The sequence below is a fragment of the Blennius ocellaris genome (assembly GCF_963422515.1).
Source record: "Blennius ocellaris genome assembly, chromosome: 13".
Lineage (NCBI taxonomy): Eukaryota > Metazoa > Chordata > Actinopteri > Blenniiformes > Blenniidae > Blennius > Blennius ocellaris.
The window spans coordinates 22,357,828-22,384,362 of NC_137662.1; the positions used below are offsets into that span (position 1 = coordinate 22,357,828).

The 26,535-nt window shown below is 44.0% G+C and overlaps 2 protein-coding genes across 2 annotated transcripts; both read left to right on the top strand.

The window, feature by feature from the left end:
• Positions 1–1,052: 1,052 nt before the first annotated feature.
• LOC308138640 (uncharacterized protein) lies at positions 1,053–10,384 on the top strand (the record flags this gene model as incomplete). Its single annotated transcript, XM_080507854.1, has 5 exons — positions 1,053–1,142; positions 1,548–3,104; positions 3,964–4,017; positions 8,411–9,967; positions 10,229–10,384. The coding sequence occupies 5 exons, from the start codon at positions 1,053–1,055 to the stop codon at positions 10,382–10,384; spliced, it is 3,414 nt and encodes a 1,137-aa protein (XP_080363980.1).
• Positions 10,385–12,105: 1,721 nt separating this feature from the next.
• Positions 12,106–25,819, top strand: hnrnpll (heterogeneous nuclear ribonucleoprotein L like; the record flags this gene model as incomplete). Its single annotated transcript, XM_080507608.1, has 14 exons — positions 12,106–12,321; positions 12,974–13,092; positions 14,694–14,803; positions 14,886–15,013; positions 15,773–15,858; positions 16,346–16,442; positions 17,181–17,253; positions 21,789–21,860; positions 22,752–22,969; positions 23,099–23,220; positions 23,870–24,071; positions 25,179–25,236; positions 25,333–25,431; positions 25,764–25,819. 14 exons carry the CDS (start codon positions 12,106–12,108, stop codon positions 25,817–25,819), a joined length of 1,656 nt encoding a protein of 551 aa, XP_080363734.1.
• Between the last annotated feature and the right edge of the window lie 716 nt (positions 25,820–26,535).

Consider the following 26,535-nt stretch of genomic DNA (forward strand, 5'->3'; position numbering starts at 1 on the left):
CCACAACCTTGGTCAGCACCACAATTTTTTGCGGAACCAAGTTAACATCGCTAGTATGATAGCATTAGCTCATATCGATGCTAACTTGGTCGGTCAGGTAGCTTCATCACTGTGTAAAACGCTGACCCAGGAGCGTCTCCATGGCAACACATGGTGATCTCCTTTGATCTGCTATGATCTCAGCACTGGAGGCACCATGGAGACGCAGACACAGACATGCACACTTCAAAGGAGATGAAAGCTTGACGTCATCAAGTAATCTCGATCTTTGGTCTCTAGTTCAAAGCACAGCCTGCACTGGAGCAGGTTAGACATTCAGAGTCATTTCCCAGAGCGATTTGCCCGAGTAAGAAGTCTACCAGCGTTCAAGAACTGAAAATTCAAAGTTAATCCTGAAATTATCTGGAAAAGAGAATATCCAGAGTCGTATTAGTGGCCCTTGACTCTATCACATACCGGTGAGTACATCTGCTCTCAATTACACTGAGTTTCAAGCACACTGTAGTCAAAGTCCACAAACTTTCAAGGAAAAGTAGAAAAGTAAAGACTGGGATATAGATATAGCTCGAGTAGAAAATTAGCGTTTGGGTTTTAAAATGTGTTTATCGACTGGGAGAGCAAACACAAACTGCCAGACTTTGTTATGATTTCTAAGGTTTATCAACAGAGAAAATCAGAACACCTTAAAATCTGAGGAAAGCAGGAATAAATCTGAGGTCATCCCATGACACAAAGTCCTGCTATGAATGATTAAATGTGTTTGGGTTGTCTGCAGCTCAGATTAAATTGAAAGTAACAGAGTTGCAGCTGAAATATTAAATCAATCGGAGTGAGTCAGCAACAGTCAATATTCTAGAATGATGGAGAGAAGCTTTCTCCATATTAACAATGAAGTGACAGCAAACATCTACAACATGTGTGATTTTTCTCTTCCCCATGGCAGATATAATATAAGTGAAGCCTCAGTCCGCACTGCAAAGTAAACCAGCATCGCCGCCATATTGAACGGAGCATCTCATTTGTCAAGTAGCACCAGAGTCAACCAGAGCAGAATGAGCAACTTTTTCCGTGGTTTGTTCAAAAGAGCCAGAAGGAGGTTTCGCAAGAGCCAACCGGAGGACGTTTCACAGCATGTCCATGATGTGAGTCTGTATATTTGATACGTCTCAAATAGATATGACCAACTGTATATGACAAATATTACGTTATTACGTATATAACGTTAAAATGGACTCAAGGTATTGATAGAATCAGCCTTTAAAGTTGGGCTGTCAAACCTTCTGCCCTTGAGATGACCTTACAAAGTGTAAACTTAAGAAATAATTTCGCAAATTAAAACAATGGAGTTGCTTTTCTTCATGTGTCCACTGGGGGCGCACTGTTTAAATCCAACTTGAAACCATAGCACAGTACTGAGCCAGATTTATCTATGTCTCTTAGTGTAACTCTTCTATTTATGTGGACATTTATCAATATTGTTATCGCAAGTAAGATTACTGTCTGTTCTGTTGTTTCTCTTGTGTTCACTCTCTATATTTTTTCCTCAGAGTGTGGACTTTCACTGCTCCATCTGTCAAGAGGTGTTCACTGATCCAGTCCCCACACCATGTGGACACAACTTCTGCAAGAACTGCATCACTCAGCACTGGACCACCCAGGTCAAATGTGACTGTCCCCTGTGCAAAGAGGTTTTCAAAAAGAGGCTTCTTGGGATGGTCGACACTTTATTCTCTGTGCCTGTTGCTGAGTTCAGACCTGCTTTAGAACCAGGAGAGGTTCCCTGTGACGTCTGCACTGGAACCAAAGTGAAGGCCGTCAAGTCCTGCGTGGTGTGCCTGCACTCCTACTGTGAGACTCACCTGGCGCCTCATCTGATCCGGCCAGACCTGAAGAACCATCAGCTGGTGAAGCCTGTGGAGGACCTGCAAGCCAGGATGTGTCCGAAGCACCACAAACCTCTGGAGATGTTCTGCATCAGCGAGCAGACTTCTGTCTGCCCGCTGTGCGCTGTTTTTGCGCACAAGACTCACAAGGTTGTTCTTCTGAGTGAATTTGAAGAACACATGATGGGGCAGAGGAAGACAGAGGCTGAAATCCAGACTAGACGAGTGAAGATGGAGGAGATCAGAGAATGTCGGGAGAAGAGTAAAGCTGCTGCAGACAGAGCGAAAGCAGAAGGTGTTGAGGTGTTCACTGCTCTGATGGAGCATGTGGAGGGAGCTCTGAAGCAGCTGAAGGAGAGGATTGAAGAGGAAGAGGAAGCCAGAGAGAAGCAGGCTGAAGGTCTCCTGAAAGATCTGGAAGAGGAGATCCGTGAGCTGACAGAGAGGAGCTCAGAGGCGGAGCAGCTCTTAAGCTCTGAAGGCCAGCTCGACCTCCACCAAGGCTCCTCCTCCCTGAAAGCTGCTCCACCCACCCAGCACTGGACGGAGGTCAAGGTCCCTCAAACGTCATATGAGGGGACTGTGGTGAGAGCTGTGGCTCAGCTGGAGGAGACGGTCAGAAAAGAGTTGAAGAAGGTGTCTGAGCCTGAGCTGAACAGGAAGAAGCAGCAGTTTGCAGTGGATGTGACTCTTGATCCTGATACAGCACATCCTAAACTCATCCTGTCTGATGATGGGAAACGAGTGAGTTGTAGTGATGTGAGGAAGCCGCTTCCAGACTATCCAAAGAGATTTTCCTCTTGTGTGAGTGTTTCAGGCAGACAGAGTTTCTCCTCTGGTAAATTTTACTTTGAAGTTCAGCTTGAAGGAAAGACTGAATGGACTATAGGAGTGTGCAAAGAGTCCATCGACAGGAAGGGAACGATCACACTGAGCCCTGATGAAGGTTTCTGGACAATTTGGTTGAGAAATAGATATAGGTACTATGCTCTTGATAAGTCTCCATTGCGTCTCCCACTGGGGCGTGTTCCCGAGAAGGTGGGGGTCTTTGTGGATTATAAGGAGGGTCTGGTCTCTTTTTTTGATGGAGATACTGCAGCTCTGATCTACTCCTACACTGGCTGCTGCTTCACTGAGAAACTCATCCCATACCTCTGTCCTGGCATTAATGAGGGTGGGAAAAACTCTGCACCTCTGATCATCTGTCCTCTCAATCATACTGTTTGAGTGGACAGAGGGAGTGGGGCAGAGGGAGAGAAGGAGAGAGGGCAAAAGAGGGGGAGGGAGGGCAGGAGGGCTCTGCACCTCTGATCATCTGCCCTGTCAATCAAACTGTTTGATCTGTTTTTGACATTAAACACAACTGTAGGGATTTCTTATTAACATATTGAAATTTGTATCTGATCTGTATCAGATACTTCAGGACCACCACCTGGTTAACAGGAAATTATATCAAATTCAGCTATATCAGTCTCACAAGATATACTAAACAGTTACCATGTTTTCTGGACTATTGAGTGCACCTGAATTATAACCCGCACCCACCTAGTTTAAAAACAAAAAGGAATTTGTACCCATATAAGTCCCACTCGATTATAAACCGCAGGTGTCCATACTGTAACAGGGCATGAATTTCACTGTGAGAATTGGTTGTTTTTTTTAGCTTTTTTTTTTTTTAAAGAAAAAAGTCATTTCAGACACGGCTTCTGTGGTCAGGTCAGTCGACAGAAGAAAGAGAGCGAGAGGGGGAGAGAGAGAGGGGGAAAGAGGGAGGAGGAGGGCTGAGTGTCCTTGACAGTAGGTGGCGGCGGCAGCCTGGACGACTAGGTGGGCGAAGACACCAAACCAAAGCACAAGGGTGGCGGCGACACCGGCCTATGCTATGAGGGGGTGCTGCGAAGGTGAAGGTAGTGACCCAGACCACGAGGGGGACACCGACACCGGCTCAGACCATGAGGGGGGCGGGGACACCGATCCAGACCAGGGGGGCGGCCACCGCAGCAGAGGTGAGGAGGGGAGAAGCGGGCTCAGGGCCCACAGCGTGCTCTATCCCCTCTCCCGAGCGACCCTGTGGCGGCAGGGCCACCTCTGTAACCGGCCTCCAGAGCAAGGCTGCCTCCCCAAAGTCAGAGAGGTGATTGAGCCCCTGATAGGATTCAGGTGTGCTGCCTCACCTCTATGCCCATAAAGGAGGAGCTGCAAGACACATGGGGGTTACAGGGGGGAGAAGACACAGAGAAGACGAGAGAGCCTGAAAGAGGCAGTGGTGTACTGTTTTGAGTTTTGTTTGTTGATTTACTTAAATAAAACTATGGACATTAGAACATCTGACTCTGCGTCTCTGTGGGGGAACCTGGCAGTGGCATGCTCAACTGCCACATTTACAATGAAAACAACTAAAACCCAGATTCTCACTACATATATACAGCTTGGTGTGTGTGTGTGTGTGTGTGTGTGTGTGTGTGTGTGTGTGTGTGTGTGTGTGTGTGTGTGTGTGATGGAACTACAAAACAAGATGGTGGATCACCAGAAACAACATTCCAAATGGAGGTTATCAGGGAGCAGGAAGTCTGTCCTGGGTCTCGACCGTGTGCTGGGAGAACAATGGAACATGGAAGCTAGTCTTTAGCGTCTGCTTCTTGTGTGTCTCTCTGAAAGGCCCATTTCAAATAGGACTTTATGTGAAGGTGATTTGCTTTGTGAAACGTCGACTCCAGACGGTGTTCAGTTACAGTGTGATGTTGTCTTTCATGTGATATATGTAGGATTGAGAGTTAAAAAGTTAGTAAAGCAGAGATTATTAGGCAGACCCCGTGTCTGTGGCAGAGCCAAAGTTGGTTTACAGGTTAATAAATACTCCTAATCTCGTGTCCATGGCTTTAATTTGATCTACCCATTCTTTTTCATAATTTTTTCCTTTTTGGTCTTGTATGAGAATGTAATGATTTTTGCCTCTCGTGATGACTTTAGCCATCTCCCAGAGGAAAGCAGGGAAAAACTCCAGGTAGGCCATTTGTTTCAAATCAAGTCAAATCAACTTTATTTCTATAGCCCTTTTATAATCACCCGGTGACATCCAAAGTGCTTTACAAGCTAAAACAATACATTAAGAAGTAAATACGAGAATAAATACATAAAAACAAAAAATCAAATAGAACACAGGTGCTGTCTGTATGAGGTGCGGTGGTGCTGCAGTTTGTTGAAGCCATCCAGAAAATCATAAAACAGAGCATACAGAGTAAAATAAAATACACTGCCCTAGGCAGAGTTAAAAGCCAGCTTAAAAAGGTGAGTCTTCAGTTTTGATTTAAAAAGGCTGAGATCAGTGATGGCGCAAATGTCGGGGGGCAGTTTGTTCCACAGTCTTGGAGCAGCGACTGCAAAAGAGCGATCGCCCCACTGTTTGTATCTCGACCTTGGGATGTCTAAAAGACGCTGACCTGAAGAACGCAGGGCCCTGCCAGGGTCACGTAGGGTTAAAATGCCAGACAGGTAAGAGGGACCCTGGCCATTGATGGCATTAAAAACAAACAACAGAAGTTTAAAATCGATTCTAAAACGAACTGGAAGCCAGTGGAGAGACAACAGCACAGGGGTAATGTGTTCACGTCTGGATGAATTTGTTAAAAACCTGGCAGCGGCGTTCTGCACTAATTGAAGACGCGTAATAGAAGACTGGCTGAGGCCGACATAGAGGGCATTACAGTAGTCCAGTCTTGAGCTAATAAAAGCATGTATCGCCTTTTCAAGATCCTGTTGATTCAGGAATGGCTTTACTTTGGCCAGGAGACGGAGCTGATAAAAACTGGCTTTGACCACAGAACTAATCTGTTTATCAAATTTAAGACCGTTGTCGAACGTTACCCCAAGATTTGTAACAACTGGTTTAAAATAGGGGGCCAGAACGCCAGAGTGTGTTTTAAAAACATTCGCCATAGGTGATGTGCCAAACAAGATGCATTCTGTTTTTGTGTCATTTAAATGCAGAAAGTTCTGTGCCAACCACTGCTTTACATCAGTAAAACAATCCATTTGTTTCTAAGAAGATTGTCCACAGTCTTTTAAAGAATCTGATGAAATCTAGATCCTTTAGCAGTGATGTGTTAAATATCCATTGTCTGATAGGAGGGTGATTGTTTCATTAGTTACTGTCATAGTAACAGATGCATGGTCACTGATAGTAATGGGTGAATCTGTGTTTGAGCCCCCCCCCCCCACCCATTTGTACAATACAATGTGGAAAATATCAACATGTTTAAATAATCTCCTGTTTCATGTGTGAAAGTTTAACCATGTACGGACTACAAAAAGTGTGATCTCCTGCATGTCAGCACCTTTATTACCAAGCAGATATTTGAAGTCCTGCTCAGTTCAATGGTTGAGCTATTTGTTCAGAATTATTTTTAGAATGAGTATTTGTAAAACCTCACGCCCACTGATTGAGAAGATTTAGAAAAGACTTTTAGATATATCATGTCTTCTCTTTTTTTTTTGCTCCCAAAAAGCTCACTTTCTTCATCCCCTCTTTCTTAATGTGGATGTTAAGAGAATGTGTAGCAGGGAAGTGTTTCTCCTATTTAGAGATGGACATTTACCATGGTAAATGGTTTGTATCTCCTCTCTCAATCTATCTTTGTCTACCCTGTCCTTTCCTCCCCTCTATCCTCTCACACCAACCGGTCAGCAGAATGCCGCCACCTCTGAGTCTGGTTTTGGCAAAAATGTCTTTGTGAGAGGGAGGTTTTCCTTTCCACAACCACAATAAACCTACTTGCTCATGTGGATCTGTTGGGTTTTTCTCTGTTAAAAGCACCTAGAGATGACTATGTTGTATTTGGTGCCATATAAATTAAATTAAATTAAATTAAATTAAATTAAATTAAATTAAATTAAATTAAATTAAATTAAATTAAATTAAATTAAATTAAATTAAATTAAATTAAATCGAATTGAATTGAATTGAATTTCCAGATCCAATCAGCACTTTTTTCTTTATATAACACATATAATCTGACTAGAACTACACTCAGCAGAGTGCAGACCTTGGTCAACACCACAATTGTTTGCAGAACTGAATTAGCATCGCTAGCATAATAGCCATTAGCGCATATCAATGCTAACTAGGTAGGTCAGGTAGCTTCATTGCTGTGTGAAACACTGGAATCGTCTCCATGGCAACAGACTGTGCTTTCCTTTGATCTGCAATGATCTTAACAGGAGATGCTATGAAGACCGACACACACTTCAAAGGAGATGAAGGCTTGACGTCATCTGCTAATCTCGATCTTTGATCTCTAGTTCAAAGCACAGTCTGCTCTGGAGCAGGTTAGGAGTCATTTCTCAAAGTGATTTGCCCGAGTAAGACGTCTACCAGTGTCCCAGTGCTGAAAACCCAAGGTTAATCCTGATCTGGAAAAGAAAATATCCAGGGTCGTAGTAGTCTCTATCACATACTGGTGAGTACATCTGCTCTCATTTATGTTGAGTTTCAAGCACACTGAAATCAAAGTCCACAAACTTTCAAGGAAAAGTAGAAAAGTAAAGATTGGGATATAGATATAGCTCAGGTAGAAAATGAGCGTCTGGACGGTTTTAAAATGTGTTTATCGACTGGGAGAGCAAACAAACTGCCAGACTTTGTTATGATTGATGAGCAGAACACCTTAAAGTCTGAGGAAAGCAGGAAAAAATCTGAGGTCATCCCATGACACAAAGTCCTGCTATGAATGATTGAATGTGTTAGTGTTTTCAGCAGCTCAGATTATATTGAAAGTATCAGAGTTGCAGCTTAAATGTTAAAACAATTGGAGTGAGTCAGCAACAGTCAATATTCTAGAATGATGGAGAGAAGCTTTCTCCATATTAACAATGAAGTGACAGCAAACATCTACAACATGTGTGATTTTTCTCTTCCCCATGGCAGATATAATATAAGTGAAGCCTCAGTCCGTACTGCAAAGTAAACCAGCATCGCCGCCATATTGAACGGAGCATCTCATTTGCCAAGTAGCACCAGAGTCAACCAGAGCAGAATGAGCAACTTTTTCCGTGGTTTGTTCAAAAGAGCCAGAAGAAGGTTTCGCAAGAGCCGACCGGAGGACGTTTCACAGCATGTCCATGATGTGAGTCTGTATATTTGATACGTCTCAAATAGATATGACCAACTATATATGACAAATATTACGCTATTACATATATAGCGTTAAAATGGACTCAAGGTATTTATAGAATAAGCCTTTAAAGTTGGGCTGTCACACCTTCTGCCCTTGAGATGACCTTACAAAGTGTAAACTTAAGAAATAATTTCGCAAATTAAAACAATGGAGTTGCTTTTCTTCATATGTCCACTGGGGGCGCACTGTTTAAATCCAACTTGAAACCATAGCACAGTACTGAGCCAGATTTATCTATGTCTCTTAGTGTAACTCTTCTATTTGTGTGGACATTTATCAATATTGTTATCGCAAGTAAGATTACTGTCTGTTCTGCTGTTTCTCTTGTGTTCACTCTCTTTCTTTTTTCCTCAGAGTGTGGACTTTCACTGCCCCATCTGTCAAGAGGTGTTCACTGATCCAGTCCCCACACCATGTGGACACAACTTCTGCAAGAACTGCATCACTCAGCACTGGACCACCCAGGTCAAATGTGACTGTCCCCTGTGCAGAGAGGTTTTCAAAAAGAGGCTTCTTGGGATGGCCGACACTTTATTCTCTGAGCGTGTTGCTGAGTTCAGACCTGCCTTAGAACCAGGAGAGGTTCCCTGTGACGTCTGCACTGGAACCAAAGTGAAGGCCGTCAAGTCCTGCGGGGTGTGCCTGCACTCCTACTGTCAGACTCACCTAAAGCCTCATCTGATCCGGTCAGACCTGAAGAACCATCAGCTGATGGAGCCTGTGGAGGACCTGCAAGCCAGGATGTGTCCGAAGCACCAGAAACCTCTGGAGATGTTCTGCATTAGCGAGCAGACTTCTGTCTGCCCGATGTGCGCTGTTTTTGAGCACAAGACTCACAAGGTTGTTCTTCTGAGTGAATTTGAAGAACACATGATGGGGCAGAGGAAGACAGAGGCTGAAATCCAGACTAGACGAGTGAAGATGGAGGAGATCAGAGAATGTCGGGAGAAGAGTAAAGCTGCTGCAGACAGAGCGAAAGCAGAAGGTGTTGAGGTGTTCACTGCTCTGATGGAGCATGTGGAGGGAGCTCTGAAGCAGCTGAAGGAGAGGATTGAAGAGGAAGAGGAAGCCAGAGAGAAGCAAGCTGAAGGTCTCCTGAAAGATCTGGAAGAGGAGATCCGTGAGCTGACAGAGAGGAGCCTAGAGGCGGAGCAGCTCTTAAGCTCTGAAGACCAGCTCGACCTCCACCAAGGCTCCTCCTCCCTGAAAGAAGCTACACCCACCAAGCACTGGACGGAGGTCAGGGTCCCTCCATCGTCATATGAGGGGACTGTGGTGAGAGCTGTGGCTCAGCTGGAGGAGACGGTCAGCAAAGAGTTGAAGAAGGTGTCTGAGCCTGAGCTGAACAGGAAGAAGCAGCAGTTTGCAGTGGATGTGACTCTTGATCCTGATACAGCACATCCGAATGTCATCCTGTCTGATGATGGGAAACGAGTGAGTTGTAGTGATGTGAAGAAGCAGCTTCCAGACTATCCAAAGAGATTTTCCTCTTGTGTGAGTGTTTCAGGCAGACAGAGTTTCTCTTCTGGTAAATCCTACTTTGAAGTTCAGCTTAAAGGAAAGACTGAATGGACTATAGGAGTGTGCAAAGAGTCCGTCAACAGGAAGGGAAAGCTCATACTGAGCCCTGATGAAGGTTTCTGGACAATTTGGTTGAAAAATGTAAATAAGTACCGTGCTCTTGATAACTCTTCAGTGCCTCTCCCTCTGAGGTCTGTTCCTGAGAAGGTGGGGGTGTTTGTTGATTATGAGGAGGGTCTGGTATCTTTTTATGATGTAGATACTGCAGCTCTGATCTACTCCTACACTGGCTGCTGCTTCACTGAGAAACTCATCCCATACCTCTCTCCTGGCATTAATGAGGGTGGGAAAAACTCTGCACCTCTGATCATCTGTCCTCTCAATCATACTGTTTGAGTGGACAGAGGGAGTGGGGCAGAGGGAGAGAGGGAGGGAGGGCAAAAAGCGGGGGAGGGAGGGCAGGAGGGTAAAAGAGGTGGAGGGAGGGCAAAAGAGGGGGAGGGAGGGCAAAAGAGGGGGAGGGAGGGCTGTGTGTCCTTGGCAGTGTGCTTTCCTCGGACTGAACAGCGACGCATGGATTGTGAGGCTGGAGCTGCTGGAGGAGGGAAGAGCTCCTCGGTGTGATGCTGTCCCGGTGGGGGAACACACCAGAGGACGGTTCCCCCGGACAGCAGCAGCGACAGCGACCAGCCAGAGGAATGTGAGGTGCTGGGCAGAGTCCACGACGGCGTAGACGACGGCGTAGACGACGGCGCAGACGACGGCGGCCGCCCAGACCGCGAGCGGGGGGTCAGGCCGTGGGCCTGACCAAAACGACAACCCGAGAGTGAGGACGATTCTTGGCATTTCATCAGGTATTGTTACCGGGGCGTGGACGGAGGCTCAAGTTGCAGAAAGCAACCAGATTGAATGTTCAAACCAAGGATTTTATTTTAAACTGAACTAACAAACTACTCTTGATTCTTCCCTCCAGGAGATCCTCCAAGAGGAGTAGAGTTGGAGAGCGGTGACTCACAGACTGCGGACGGAGCAGAGGCTGGAACGGAACAGAACGGGTTTTACCAGCTGGATCTTTGACAGCAGCATTCAGACTGGGCGGACAGACCCGGAGAGACAAGAATGAAGTGGATTCATGGTCCCGGGTCTGCAGAGTCTCTTGTTGCTGCAGTTGATGAATGAAGATTCTTGGTTTGCTGCCTCTGTACCTTTGCAGTTATATGACCCAATAAAACCCCAAATAACTAAAGTCTGCTGTCTAAACACTTATTTTTACTCACAATTTCAACTGTCCGTACGGAACTGGCCAAAAAGAGCCTTCATGTGTTCTTATCCAGTCATAGAATACTTTACAAACCGATCTTAAACTCACAGAGCTGCTCTCACCGGGAGAGTTTAGGGCCCTTTTACAGCAGTTGGAAATATAAAAGTCACCACGTTCTTGTTTTACCTAACTATTTGATGGTTTTTAGAATGTTTACTTTTTTGTTTGTTTAATCTTTCATATGCTCTCTGTGTCTGTACTTTTAGTGCATTCCATGTATTTTGTCTTTTGCTATTTCAGATTCAGATTCAGATTCAGAAAACTTTATTGGTCCCAAAAGGGCAATTCATTTGTAGCCAATCTTAAAACAGAACATTGCACAAACACATCACAAACACTCACTGTGTGTCACTTCCAACAGAACGGACAATAATTGAGTTTAAGAGGACCCATTACAATACGGTCTATGTTAATTAAACACACTCCCTTCAGAATTTAACAGTGCAGTGACAGAGGGGACAAAAGAGTTGGAAAAACGATTTGTTTTCCGAAAGGGTACATAAAAACGGCGTCCAGAAGGCATGAGTGATTTAATTGTTTCAAAGAACATTTTAGTATTACTGACACTGTAAATTAATTATATGTAGTTCTCCCAGGACACACTTACTAAACAGATTATTAAACTAAATGTGTAGAATAAATAAAGGCTCACGAATGAAAACTATGGATTCTCACACACATATACACATGTTTGCAGTTTGTATAATTCTATTTATTGACACATGGATTCCCTCAAAACGCATCTTCTTGTGCCAATCGCTGGGCTGAAATGCCATCAATTAGGCACATACAGCAGGATAATGAGACAAATAGTCACAAATCATTGTTTGCGTTCATCCCTCGGGCAGGTTTATGACCGCAGGCCGCATGTTGGACATCCTCGAAGAGTGACGCTGCGGCAGAAAAACACAGCGAGAGGCCTCCACTCTCTTTTCCCTGCCTCGGATCGTCTCGTGCCTCCCTAACGCCCGCCTCTGCGTCGCTGCCGTCCAATCACGGCTCGGCTCGGCGGGCTCCGGAGCCCGCCGGACCAATCACACGCCGACTTGCCCTCCGCGCGCACCTCCGCACTGGAGCCCGGGTACACAGCAGGCGGACGGGCCGCACCGCACCTGAGGACCTTTTTGTGGGGGTTGGATGCTCGCGATGGACGTGTCGGAGTGACGCCGCAGCAGCACAGTCCGCTCGCCACGGCCCCGCACCCGGCATGTCGACGTCAGAAGGAGCCGGCGATGAGGAGGAGTACGGCCGGGCCGCCAAGCGTCAGAAGACGGAGGAGACGGAGGCTGAGGAGAGGGAAGAAGGGGAGGAGGAGCTGGAGGAGGGAGAGGACTCCGACACCGGATCGCTCCCCGGTAACGGGGAGTCATCCACTGGCAGTCGAGCGCGATGGAGCGGCGGGCAAGACGGAGCGGGACCCGGGGTAAGAAATTCAAAACTGAGGGTGGTGGTGGTGGTGGGGGGGGGGTCAATGCTGCAAAGCATCACACGGGCCCGCAGTGAGGGTGAGCCTGTGCAAAGTGAGCATCATCATCATCATCATCATCATCGTCAAATCACAGGATGCGACTGCTGCCTACGATTTTTTTTTAATTTTTTTTTTTAATTGTTTTTATTTTCATTCCTATATGGCAAAATGTTTGTGGGACAGTTTCTTTCAACTCGCTGTTGTTCGCCCCATTGGGATCAAAAGGACTTTCGGGTTCATCTTCCTCTTCCTGAACTCCAGTCAGTCCAGGTGTATCCCGCCCTGGATGGGCTCCAGCCCCCCTGTTACCCTGATGGATGGATAGAAATCACATTGTATTGCTATTGGGATATTATAGAGATCCCCCCCCCCCAATTCCAGTGTATTTGAAGGACAAAATCCTGCATCGAGTTCTTGAAGTTTAATCAGCGTTGAGCTGAAAGTTTAAACACAAATGAATTGATAAAAGTTCACGGGACCTGGTAGATCGACAGGATGCAGACACTGAAGTATCCTCCAGTTTGTTTACACTGATTAATGTGGAGGTGATCACCTCTTGGTTTTGAATTTTGAATTTTTTTTTGTAAATGTGTGCTCTGTGTTGCAGGAGAATGGCGAGGGCACTCATCATATCTCGCCCAGTCCTGTGGTCCATGTCCGGGGTTTGTGCGAAGCTGTGGTTGAAGCCGACCTGATCGATGCCTTGGAGAAATTTGGATCTATATGGTGAGAAAGCCAATGCCTGTGGACCGAACACCTTATAGCCACATGAAGTAAAGTAGGCCAATGGGGGGGGGGAAAAGAAATAAACATCTGAATTAAAGATCGATAATAGTTTTTCATTCTTGTCACTTTTCAGAATGATTTAATTCAATGAGCAAAGAATCAATAATTGCAAGTGCGTTGCTGGTTTTTCTTTTTGTTTCTATATTTCTTTGTTTGTTTACTGTAGTTCCTCTATATTTCCTTTCAACAACAGTTTCCAAACTGACTCGTTGTCCCACAGACATGTTACATACTAATTCTTCTTTTATACATCCAATTACTATTTAAAAAAAACAAACAAATTTGCATGGCTTGAGACAATGTTGAAAATATCTTTGTGTCAAACGATCAACCTCAGTCTCGAGGAGCTCAATTAACCAAGATGCAAAAGAAGGGAGGGTTAGTTTAGGTTAGGTTAGAGTAGGCTAGGTTTACTTTCACACTGCACCTTCTCGTGCGGATCAATCCACCTGGACAATGTCATGCAGTTGCAACACCTGCTTGTTTGGGGTCGCTGTCAGTTGGAAGTATGACAAAGAAGAAATGCTGTTCATTGATTGGTGACTTAAAACAGAAATCCCGCCCCTTTAGCCAGTGGTGGCGAAAAGGACTTAGCTTACATAGCTCGTGGCTAACAGGTAGCCACAAACAACCGCGATTTATAATCTTTAGACCAAATCTTAAATCAACGCCTTCCTCACTACTCTACGTCTGCCCACTAGATATTTTCCAACTCTTTCTTTCTGCGTCTGCTTCCTTGGGTTCCCGCCGTTAGCTTTGTTTGTTTACTACCCACAATGCACTGCGCCCTATGCGATGTTCTCTCACTTCAATCGCTGGAAAGTCCACTCGATAGTCCCTGTTGCAGTTCACATTGGCCGTGAACCGGACCTCGGTTCATTTGCAAGGGGACCAAGAGCCTGTGAGACCCCCCAAGTTCACTTCTTGATCCGGATCTGAGTCCAGGGAGCTTTCACACCGGCTCAAATGAAGCAGACTTTCCCTGAAAGTCCTTGAAACGAACTGCAGTCTAGATCAAACAGGACCGGTGTGAATGCGCCCTAACAGAAAATATAGAAATAATCATTAAAATCTATACAAATTTACATTAGCAGGATTGAATGATTAATACAACACTGACACTGAATACCTGAATATCATCATGTAATAATGTTAATGGTACAGTTATGGCAGGATAGGCACAAACAAACAAACCAAAAACAAACTGCCACTTTCACACTGCCACTCCACATTTTCAGGCAAGTTTCAAATGAGGTCAAACACCAATATACGTTTTATCAAAAAAAAAAAAGAAATTTGATTTCCGAGTGACGTCTCCTTTAAAAAAGTGGTATTGTTTCAGTACATCCCTAGTTGTTTTTTTTTAGCAGTTTTTGGAAATCGGTGTATTTGAAACGGACAATAAAGGAAGCTGGTTCCTGAGGAAATATATTTTAGGAGTATTGTTGAAGGAACCAATGAAGCCGGAACAAAAGAGAACTCCCATGCTGTCAAAGCTGATGAACAGTTTTGAAGATGATATTGTATATTTGTCATTTCAGTTATGTGATGATGATGCCATTCAAGCGTCAAGCGTTGGTGGAGTTCTCTGCTTTGGAGAGTGCCGATCGTTGTGTATCGAGTGGAGCCAAGGAGCCAGTCTACATTGCAGGTTTGACTCACAGTCTTCACACTGTGGAGGCCAATGAGTCACTTTTAAGTAAAACCTGCTGTTATTCATAATATTGTATCAGGCCAACAGGCGTACTTCAATTACTCCACATCCAAGAGAATCACGCGGCCAACCAACGCTGACAACCCCAACAGTGGCAACAAGGTCCTCCTGCTGTCCATCCAGAACCCCCTCTACCCCATCACCACGGTAAATATACCCTCTACCCCACCACCACGGTAAATATACCCACTACCCCACCACCACGGTAAATATACCCTCTACCACCATCACCCCGGGAAACGTACCCTCTACCAACATTACCACGGTAAATATACCCTCTACCACCACCACCACGGTAAATATACCCTCTACCACCATCACCCCGGGAAACGTACCCTCTACCACCATCACCACAGTAAATATACCCTCTCCCACCATCACCACAGTAAATATACCCTCTACCACCATCACCACGGTAAATATACCCTCTCCCACCATCACCACAGTAAATATACCCTCTACCACCATCACCACGGTAAATATACCCTCTACCACCATCACCACAGTAAATATACCCTCTACCACCATCACCATGGTAAGTATACCCTCTACCACCATCACCCCAGGAAACGTACCCTCTACCACCATCACCACAGTAAATATACCCTCTCCCACCATCACCATGGTAAATATACCCTCTACCCCATCACCACGGTAAATATGGGGGGGTTTGGGGTATGGCTGCTGGTGGTGCATCAGGGGCAGTTGTGTGGTTGAGTTATTGTTCAATTTGAATCACCTTAGCTTTACACCTTCCAGGGATAAATTCAACTCAGCACACAAAAGCACATAGACTGAGCATGTAGTGGTGGATTGTGTCTGTCTTCACAGTAAAGTTCGTTAAAAACACAGTTTCCTCCTATTGAAATTGTGTAAAAAAAGATTTTTCTTCTGTTTTTGGTGCAGGATGTTCTGTACACGGTGTGTAATCCCATCGGTAGTGTGCTGAGGATTGTCATCTTCAAACGAAATGGGATCCAGGCCATGGTGGAGTATCCTTAATGAACGAGAGAGGAAGCCGAGTGCCGCCGGCCCAGCCTCTATTAAAACCACTAAAGAAAAGTACAAATACACAAAAAAAAACAACGACTCGATTATTACAGTAACGCAAGTAAATGTTATTCGTTGCTTTCCACCTCTGTACATACATGCACAAAAAAAACGGCCCTCTGTTTGTTCAAGCATTCAATTTGACATGTTTATTAAAGCGGGTCAGTAAAGTGGCCGACACAAAGAATAACTCAATCGTCAACAAATTCTAGGTCCGATTTTATTCCACCTGCTGAACCGCATCAGCTTCAACTGTACATTGGAACATTATTAATCAGTCTTTTGTGCCACTTTGCATCTAATTTGATATACATTGTTTTTGTGATTTTTTTTTGTTTTCGTTCTTTTTTTTCCCAGTAATCGTACTGTCATGTGTCGATTTGCGTATTGCAATGGTCTTCCTTCTTTCCTGAACCACTGCTCCCACAGGTTCGACTCAGTTCAGTGTGCCCAGAAGGCCAAAGCAGCCTTGAATGGAGCCGACATCTACGCCGGTTGCTGTACTCTCAAGATTGAATATGCAAGGGTAAGAGGCATAAGTCAGGTCACATTCCTGAAAAAACGTTACAGCACATATGAAACACGGCAGGTGGTAACGCAGTCTGCTTTCCTTTTAAAGGCTTCCATATAGTAAGCAAACGTTGCTTGAGTGTCCTTGGCTGTCACATATCAGCATTTGGCTGCAATGCATGACAGGTGTTTACCGCCATCTGTGAATCGCACCACTTGTACAACTGTGAGGTACTTAAAGACATTTAAACTACTAACGTGGCGGCTATCAGATTTTACAATTCTGGTTGTCACTTTGCCGTTCTGACTTTACATGTGCACACGTTTACTTTTACACAGGTTATGAGTGTTTAGCCTGCTGAAATGTCTACATAACTTAAGAAAAGAATGATAGGCAGCACATTGATTTCTAAGGGTTTATTTTTTTGGTTCTTATAATTCTGTGAAATTCAGAATTTGTAGTGGAAGAAAATTATTTTCTAAATTGTAATTCATTAAGTTATGCTGAAATGTTTTCATGACTTAACTTTGAAGTGAAGCGTGTGTTTTTAAGCCTAAAGGCTGATAATTCCACACCGACCAGCTGTTTCATTTCTCAGGCTCCTCCAGAAACACCAGGACATCGTCGGCAAACAGTGTGACCTTCTGTTCAATCCCTGTCCTAATAGTTCCTTTTTTTAATCAATTTAATCAATGCTCTATCTTATTAACTGGGTGTTCTTTTTTTTTCTTTTTTTTTTTTGCTTTAATACAGCCTACACGTCTGAATGTGATAAAGAATGACAACGACAGCTGGGACTACACCAAACCCTACCTGGTCAGACGAGGTAAGACAAAAACTGTTTCTTTCGTACGTTGTTTTCGGTCTCTGGGAAAACATACATTTGGGTTGCCACGGTTATGTTTTTATGTGTGAAGGTGCACACTTCCTTCCACTGTAGCCCATTTTGGCGACATTTAAGAAAGGTGGCGCCGTGTCGACGGCCTGTCGATGTCGCCTGTCACTCTGGGTGAGTTTTTCCACCTGTTTGAATAGGAGTAAAGTCACTGACGCGTTGGACCTCCGTCACATCGAGACACACTGCTTCCCCGTCGCACCAAACTCATTCTGAGCACTCTCACACCAGCCAATCACCCGCCTCTCACAAACTTGCACTTCGGACTCCTGGGAGAGAGAACAGAGGAAAAGGAGCGGACGTCAGGCTGACTATGCAGAGCAACTTTCTTCCATCTAAACCTTCACAGACCAGCAAAATGAAAAATAAAAAGGGGGGGGGATCTCACTCCTGCTGACCGTCATGCAGCTGCTGCTTCAACATGCCTGCGAGGCGTCAGAGTCAACTCCTTCTGCAGAACTCCACTAGTAGTTCCTTCTATTTATACTTGAACACGATCTGCCGGATGTGCGGTCCACGTCGTCCATTAAACTCTTTCAGGCTTCTGGATTCTAAATTTCACTGGGTTTTTTTCTTAAATGACAAGCATCTTCTATCTAACAAAGACTTAATTCACTGGATACCTAGAATATATTGTTTGCTTTGTGTCTGATGCAACTAGTTTTGTGTTTTAAAATTTTTTTAAAAAGCGCTTTGCATGCACTGTGGCGATGTGAATTTCACTGCATTGAGGTCAAAACTGTTTCTCGCATGCACACGAATTAGGGTCGTCACAATATCTCAATTTTGTAAAATGGTTAGTTTCAGGTTAGTTTCTGGTTTTAGAAAGCAGAAGTAAACAAAAGTCCCAAGAGTTGCAGATTCGATTCCCACAGCCGACGGGCCAACATACAGTGGCCGCCCACCGATGGGTCAGGTAGGGAAAAGAAATTTCCCCAATGGGAAGCAAATAATATAATAATGATAATAATAATAATAATAATAATAATAATAATAATAATAATAATTATTATTATTATTATTATTATTATTATTATTATTATCTTGTGTGTTTTAAATTGCATTATTATTAATATAGTTGTTTCGGTCTTGAATTGTGTTTGTGACAAATAAAGGCCTTGATTCTTGACCTCTGGCTCGCCGAGCTTGACTCAGATCAGCTCCCGGAGCATACTGTACGTAGTTCAGGCGACCTGTAATAGGTTAAATGCAGAGAGCTAATTGCTCTAAGTAAATATGAAATCTAATATTTAAAAATATAAAATCTAAAATGGAGGCTTTCTTGTTTAACCTCTCAGAATTTAGAAGAATAAGGTCCAGTCCAATTGGAGGTGATTTTTAGTTTGTCCTTATGTTTGTGTCAGTGTTTGAACTTTGATACCCTGGAAGTATCTGGAAAGCAATCTTCCAAAAAAAAAAAATTTGTTTTATTGTACCAGAAAAATAAATAAATACTTGCTAAATATTGTAATCAAAGTCAAACTTGGTATATTGTGACACCATTATGTCAGTGACAGGAACTTTTCTCACACATGCACCAGAATTATTTGGAACATTTTCTTGAAACTTGGAACAGATCAGTGACTTATAAACACCTGCATGGTTCTTTCTGTACAGAAAGCCTCATTTTTTGCAAACTTTGTACCACGATAAAACTGACTTACGCTTTTGAAAAAAACTAAAAACAATCCAGGGCCAAAGATGCTGATTCTGAAATTCATATCGATCACAAAATGTATGAAACTTCAAGTGATTTATAGAGTACGTTAAATTTTGTGAGACATTTCTGAAGACGAGCTTATTCGGGTTTTATTTCTCTATTGTGCACGATCAGCGATCGCGTGTGATCACGAGATTCTTTTTTTTAAATGTTTTTGTCGTAAACACAAGTCATGTTAAGAAGTTTTTCTTAGGAAATAATGAACTTTTTCCAGCTGTTTTTGCTAAAAACCATTTAATCCTGATCAAAGTGTTTGTAATGGAGGTGTATTGAAAAGAACTGTGGTGACTTCATTGGCTCTGAGCTAGGGCTGCTCAATTAATCGAATTTCAATCGTGATTACGATTTCCGATTTCCAGACGATCTCAAAATTCCTAGAATCGAGGAAAAACGATTGTGTTGTTAGAGCCGATGAACGGGAGTCGGAGGCGGCGGCGGCGTTCAACAAGGAACTTTATTCTCCTTTAATCCACACTTCTCAGTAACTCTTCTTTTCTCTCTCTCTCCAACACGAGAGCGCCAAAATACTACCGGCCGGAAACACCGCCTCTACAAAATAAAGTTCCCCGCTGTGGTGATCGGTTACTGTGGGGCGGTGGGGAACTTTATTTTGTAGAGAGGAAGTGGTTGTGTTGTTACACCGTGTGTGCGCTCCCTTGGAGAGGTGAGAGAGAAAAGAAAAGCGTTTCTGAGAAGTGTGTTCCAATGGGAAATAAAGTTTAGAGTTCCTTGCTGAACACGTTCATCGGCTCGACACCGCCACTATTTTTTATTTTGGACCAACTTATCAAAGTATTTATGTTGGACTTATTCATTGAAGTATATCTACCCCTTATTGTATTTGATCTATTTCTGGTTTTCAAAAGATTGAGTGCAGTACAACAGTTAATTTTTTTACTTAACATCACAAGATATTTTTATACATTTAACAGGAGTCTTATTTTTAAACTTGTTCAATAAATGCTGCTCCAAATTCAAAGACATAATCGTGTAAATAATCGGGATTTCAATATTGCCCAAAATAATCGTGATTATGATTTTTATTTTTTTTTTCCATAATGGAGCAGCCCTACCATGAGCCCTGAATCGTTTTTAATGAAGAATGCAAACACAATTATTCTGCGCTTCCGATTATATTGCTGAGTTGTTCCGTAGTTTTGCAGTGTTTGTGTTTTGCTGCTGAGTTTTTTGTATCTTGAGGCTCTGCTACAGACGATTACAAATGAGCGCAGACTAGACATGCAGTATGTAAAGCTTTTGTTTCAGAGTGCTAATTAAATGAGTTTTAACAGAGTGACGGTGGTGATGTTTTTATTATGATGACAATGTAATGCAGGTTGATGTTCTTTCGTGCTGGGAGAAAAAGGGGAAGCTTGAGGCCTCACAGGTACTGTTTCCTTTATATCTGTTCTCTTGTTCTTGTTTAAAATTCTGCCTGCTTTATCCGATGGAGTCACGTCTATTAAGTGCGGGGCAACACTCAAAATGTTTAATCACAATTAATCAGACGGTTGTCTGCATTTCATTGTGTTGTCAAGCGCAAAAATTTTAAAAAAGAAATTGTCAAAATGTGCAGTTTCACTGTAAATATACTACAAATATAAGATCAACACCGAAAGCAGTGTGTGTTTTTTTTTTTTTTTTTTTTTTTTTTTTACACAGTAGCAGTTAAATTAGTTCTCAGAAACTAAAATAATAGTTGCCACTGTTATTATGGTCTTAACAAGATTGTTATTGCAAACGGGTTATCACCATCACGTTACTGTTACAGTCCATCTTTTTTCTGGAAAAAAAAATGTCTTACGTCAAATGTCGGTGGTCTCATACTTTAGTGCCACATTTAGACTGAAACTCACCCACAAACCCGATTCAGGAAACGTGTTTCACACGCACAGCCCAGAATTAAATCGCAAGCTCTCTCCCGTCGTCGGCCAACAAATCATAGCATTACGAGTGTATTTCCATGTGACTGACGCAGGTCAGCGTTTCCCGTGTTCACCCCTTCACTCACACACTACAATTGCGTTAAGTGCATTTCCAGGTCAGTGTCAAAACGGCTTCAGGGTCACTTCTTGGCGTTGCGCTCATTTCTGTGCGACGATAGCACAGGGGCGAGCGCAACAACCTGGCCGAGCCCTTCAAACTGCAGGCGCATGCTGTGAATGAAACCTGTGAAACCAGGGGAGGTGGAGTCGTGTTGTGCAGACTCTTATTTTACCAGCTGCTCGCAGACATTAAAATGCTGCGTCTGAACTCTGCCCTTGAAAAAGTCTTAATGTGAAATAAAATACTTATTGGCATTATTCAAATGAATGTATTAACATGATTATAATGTCTTCGCTTCCACGGCTCCAGTTTTTTTTTTTTTTTTTTTTAATTCAATGTACTTTATCAATTGACATTTATTTTGTGGGATGAAAAGACTGTATTTGAATTTTAAAACAATTTGCCTTACGCTTCAGTTAAGCGTAACGTTGTCGCCATTTCAGTTCCTTTTGTGTAGTTTTAATCTTCCGTTGTAAGATGACGGTACTGGAACATGTTTTCCTCCATAATGCGTCTGTGAGGAGTTATCGGTTACCTGGTGTCGCCAGTTTTGTATCGGGGGGACAGTATGAGAAGAAAATATGCCAGTGCTGATGTGTGTGTGTGTGTGTGTGTGTGTGTGTGTGTGTGTGTGTGTGTGTGTGTGTGTGTGTGTGTGTGTGTGTGTGTGTGTGTGTGTGTGTGTGTGTGTGTGTTTTAGATCGTGGAAAGGGAAGACAGAGACAAGCAATTTTGGGAGAACACCCGTCGTCCTACAGCGATAACGGCTACGGTAAGACTCAGTTAAAACTGAACACCTGAATCTGGTACCTTTCCTAATGTTAATAGTTCCCAGACCACAGAAGGGAAACTTCACACTCCTATTCTGCACACATACATACACACAAGGTTTGGAATCACCTATTGAGTCACTTTTGATTTGGCGTTTCCGACACAACTAATCAAGGGAACAGAATCGCTTGCGCAATTGGCCGGTGGGTACATGACTGGGACAAGGGTGGCTGCCAACCCCTCACACTGTTTGACCTAACTCCTTAAGCCACAAACTAACGTGCCGTCGTGGTTACACACCCGAGACAACCAAAACTATGCCGTGTACAAAGCCTGAAGGAATATGCTCAGGACCAAATCCTAAGATAGGCCTCGTTCGCGATGTCGTTCAGATTCTTTTACTCACAATTGACCCGATCCGACCTGTTTTTTTTAGCCGTGCGAAAGCCCCATTTCCCATTTCTCCACACCAGACCCAGGCCTCGTTCACATGGGGTACCAACCTGGACATATTCCTACATGCGGTTGCCTCGTCATTGACGTGTTACTAACATCATGGATAAGGACTTCCTGCTGGGTTTAGGGTGTGAGGGTCATTGATGCTTTTGAGTGTTCTGATGTGCTTCTTATCCCGACACGATTTTGTCGTCGCAGCTGAAACATTCTGGCCGTAGTAGACGGCAATTTTCTGTGACTGAATTTGAGTAATTTGATGACTTGCGCCAGGGCAACGGGGAGGTTGGACACCAGGAAAGAGGGGCAGAACCCCACCAGACATCAACCGCCGGTTGAGGACAAACTTGATGCACAATGCTCTGCAAGCTATTCATAGTGCCGCTGGTTCACGGCAATGGGTAAATGTTTGAGACTCCCATTTACTGTGCCTCAACAGGTCTTCCCTTCCCCCTGCTGCCGCTGCCAAGCAACAACAGGTACAAGCTCACCTCGGTGGACGTTCCCGACATGGTGTCCTACCCTCTCCCACAGTCCTCTTCCTCGTACTCCGGCCACGCCCCGAGCTCTGTGGCCATGGTGAGCGGTCTTCATCCCTGCAAGATGAACTGCACCCGCATCTTCAACCTCTTCTGCCTCTATGGGAACATCGAAAAAGTACGCTTGCATATTTTTGAATATTCGACAGCGCCATCGGCCCATCTCAGGGTTCAGAGCGAGAGCACAGGAAGTAGAAATAATCCCACCAAGTCCGGCTGCTGACTCTGTTTTATGTGTCGGTTGTAGGTAAAGTTCATGAAGAGTGTTCCCGGTACCGCACTGGTTGAAATGGGAGATGAGTATGCTGTGGACCGAGCCATCACACACCTCAACAGCATCAAGGTGTTTGGCAAAAGGCTCAACGTCTGGTAAGAGGCAGATCAATGTGCACACGTCTCCGACGGTGTACGGCGTGGAAAGTCAAGATGAGGTTTTTAATGTGGCGAGTCAAAGTCATGATTCAGTTACCTGCAAGTATGGTGTCCGCTTTATGACAAAATATGCTTCTTTCACATAGTTTGAGTATTTAAGAGACACTTAAGAGCCTTTAGAGCCTTAAGAGACACTTATGATACACTAGATTGTGGGTGACGCCTAAAGATGTAAAGCATCTTTGAGTGACTTCTAGGATCATGTCACTTTACCGAAACAAGATCTTTTTTTACGAAATGAAAATACGGTCACTCATATGAAATAAATTACCGTAAATACCTTCACCATGAGCCACACAATCACAGTTGTTCTTAATTCGATGCCTTTTGATGATTTACTTTAACGTTTTACACCGTAAACGTGTTATTTCCCTGTCAGTACACTCGTGTGACGGCTGCAGTTTATGAATATATTTCAGTGGCAAATTGTGGGAAAATGTCATTGGCTATTTGAAGGCGTGAAGCGAACTGAATAAATAATCGGTATACAGATTCACAGAAATCGTGAAAGCCAAGATTCCCCTTTTTTAAATGAAAATGAGCTGAAAATATGCAAGTGCTGATGTGTGTGTGTGTGTGTGTGTAGTGTTTCCAAACAGCACGCAGTGATTCCCAGTCAAGTTTTCGAGTTGGAGGATGGAAGCAGCAGCTACAAGGACTTTGCCATGACCAGAAACAACCGCTTCAGCAGCGCTGGCCAGGCCTCCAAAAACATCATTCAGCCGCCGTCTGCCGTGCTGCACTTCTATAATGTCCCTCCGTGCATATCGCAGGACCATTTACTGAGGGTACGCTCCTTCTATCTGTTCAGGGTCCATATACTCACTTGACACCTTTTGCTTTGGAACCCTAATTTCCAAAACCGTTTTGGATGAACAACAATGAAAACACAGTTCTGCGTTTTACTATTTACACGTTGCCAAATCTATCCTCTCATTCACGTTTAAGCACATCGACTTCTCAGACTCTAATAGGGGGACCTTTTCATAAATCCAATTATAGCTCATTTCCACCAAATGCAACAACTGGCCTGATAAACCGGAGCTTGAAAGCTTTGGTTTGTCCTGGGGACTCCTCTCCGAGCCTGTATCCATCGACTGGGGCTTCCCTCCTTCCTCCTCCGATGACCTGGAGGAACAAGCGGAGGTGGTTTCGTCGTACATCAACCTCTGCAAGGGAAGTGTCGTCCCTCATGTTGAACCCTGGCTCACCAAGGAACATTCATCAAAAATGAAAAACAAAACCTCAGATCTTCTTCTCTGGGAAAGACATGAAGAAAAAGGAGGTCAATGAAGAGCTCACTCTCAAAGGACTTTTAATTCAACAACTCCGCCCAGCCAGCGGACATCAGATCGATCCTCAAACCTGCTGACGCGGCCCAAATTCAACGGCGTGGACCGAACGCATCGGACAAACACAACAAGTGTATGTCCTCCTGTGAGGAGAGCCACCGTTGCGCTCCTCCGTGCAATCCACAATTCCAAAGAATATCAAGACAGCCTCAGAACTCCTGGCACTGAAATGTAAAAAAAAAAAACTCCAGGAGAGAAGGAGAACCGGAAGCGGAAGTATTTTCAGGATCGTCACATTATGGAGCCGCGTACCGACGAGAACCCTAAAGATGTAGTATGAACGGAACCGGGTGTGCGTCTGCAGTCCAAAGCCGTCTGCGGGCGAGCAATGCAGAAAGTATGGAAGAGCTCTTTTAAAAAAAAAAAAAAAAATTCTGAACAGAGTTAAAAATACATTTTTGTCACTTATTGTAGAAGCTTTTAGCTTTCAAGCAATGTTCCATGCTTTTGACACTACAAGACTAAATGTGTTTTTACATGATACACCGTCAATCCCTTCTCTACAAAGGTCTTCATCCATGTGTGTGTGTGTGTGTTTTGCAGCTTTGTACAGAGCATGACGTGCCTGGATTTGTCAAATTCAAAGTGTTTGATGCCAAACGTAAGTAGACCGACGACGCGGAACTCATTTCTTACTTAATTCTAATGTCTTGAGGTGAACCGGTGAATTTGACGGCCGCTTGTCTGTGTCTAACAGCCTCCTCTAAGACCATCTCTGGATTGTTGGAGTTTGACAGTAAGACGGAGGCGGTGGAGGTTCTTACCGTCCTGAACCATTACCAGATCAGGATACCCAGTAAGTGCTGGTTCACATTTATTTCTGGTCACTAAAAACATCCAAGGCATTGGAATACTGTTTTATATCGTGTTATTTTCGCTACACATCAGTTTAGTCTGAGTATTACTCCGCCAGTGGCCCACAATCTGCGAAAATAGAAATTCACTCCACTTTCAGGCCCAGGAGACGAGTGATGCGTTCAGGTGCATCATGTCAGTCCGCCCTCCGACATGTTGGCGAGCAGCGAGGCTCACACAGTCGCGAGTTTACGAGCGAAATAGGATTCAAATAGGACTGACAGCCATTAAAGCGAGTTGGAATACCCATGTGTCCTGTGTGTCTGTCTTCAGATGGATCCAACCCGTACACCCTGAAGCTGTGTTTTTCCACGTCGTCTCATCTGTAAACAAAACGCCTCCGAATGCAGAAAAAAGACACTCGCGGGCTGATCCTGGCTGATCTTTGAGCCGGCAGACGAGAGAAAACCAGGAGGAGCGATCCTCAACGGAAGTCAAGACGATAGAACAAGTAGGACGTCCAAACCCGCAGATCATCTTGTCCCAGGTTGTCGGTCAGACGCCGACGCCCGACGCAACGCCCGGCGTGTGTTTAAAGTTTGACGTTGGAGGAAAGACCTCGTCACTGGATCGGGATTCACGCTGAGGGATCAACTGTACACACCTCCATCTGCATCGTCACCAAACATGGCATGAAACATCAAATATATCAGTTTTACGGTTTTAGATGCACCAATAATAATGTGTTATTATGACGGTCGTTTGGCAGATTCAGGTCGCAGCAATAGAAACAAAATCTCATTCAGAGTTGGTTTTTTTTGTTGGTTTTTTTTACTGGAACCTTCATTTTTACCTCAAGTTTTATTGCAAAAAAAAAAAAGAAATGTTCACATTTAATGCACTTAATGCACATATTCTATTTTGATCAATGTGAAATTCCTTCAGAACGCAGAGTTGAAAGGCTCGTGGCGGCTGTTGGTGCTCTTTAGGCTAATGTCAGCGAAGCCTTTTCCACATTTCCAGCGGCTTTTAGAGCGCTCCTTTTCACAAACTGAGTCTCGGAAGTTTAATGCCGTTTCACTTGCTCGCTTCCTCTGCTGCACCG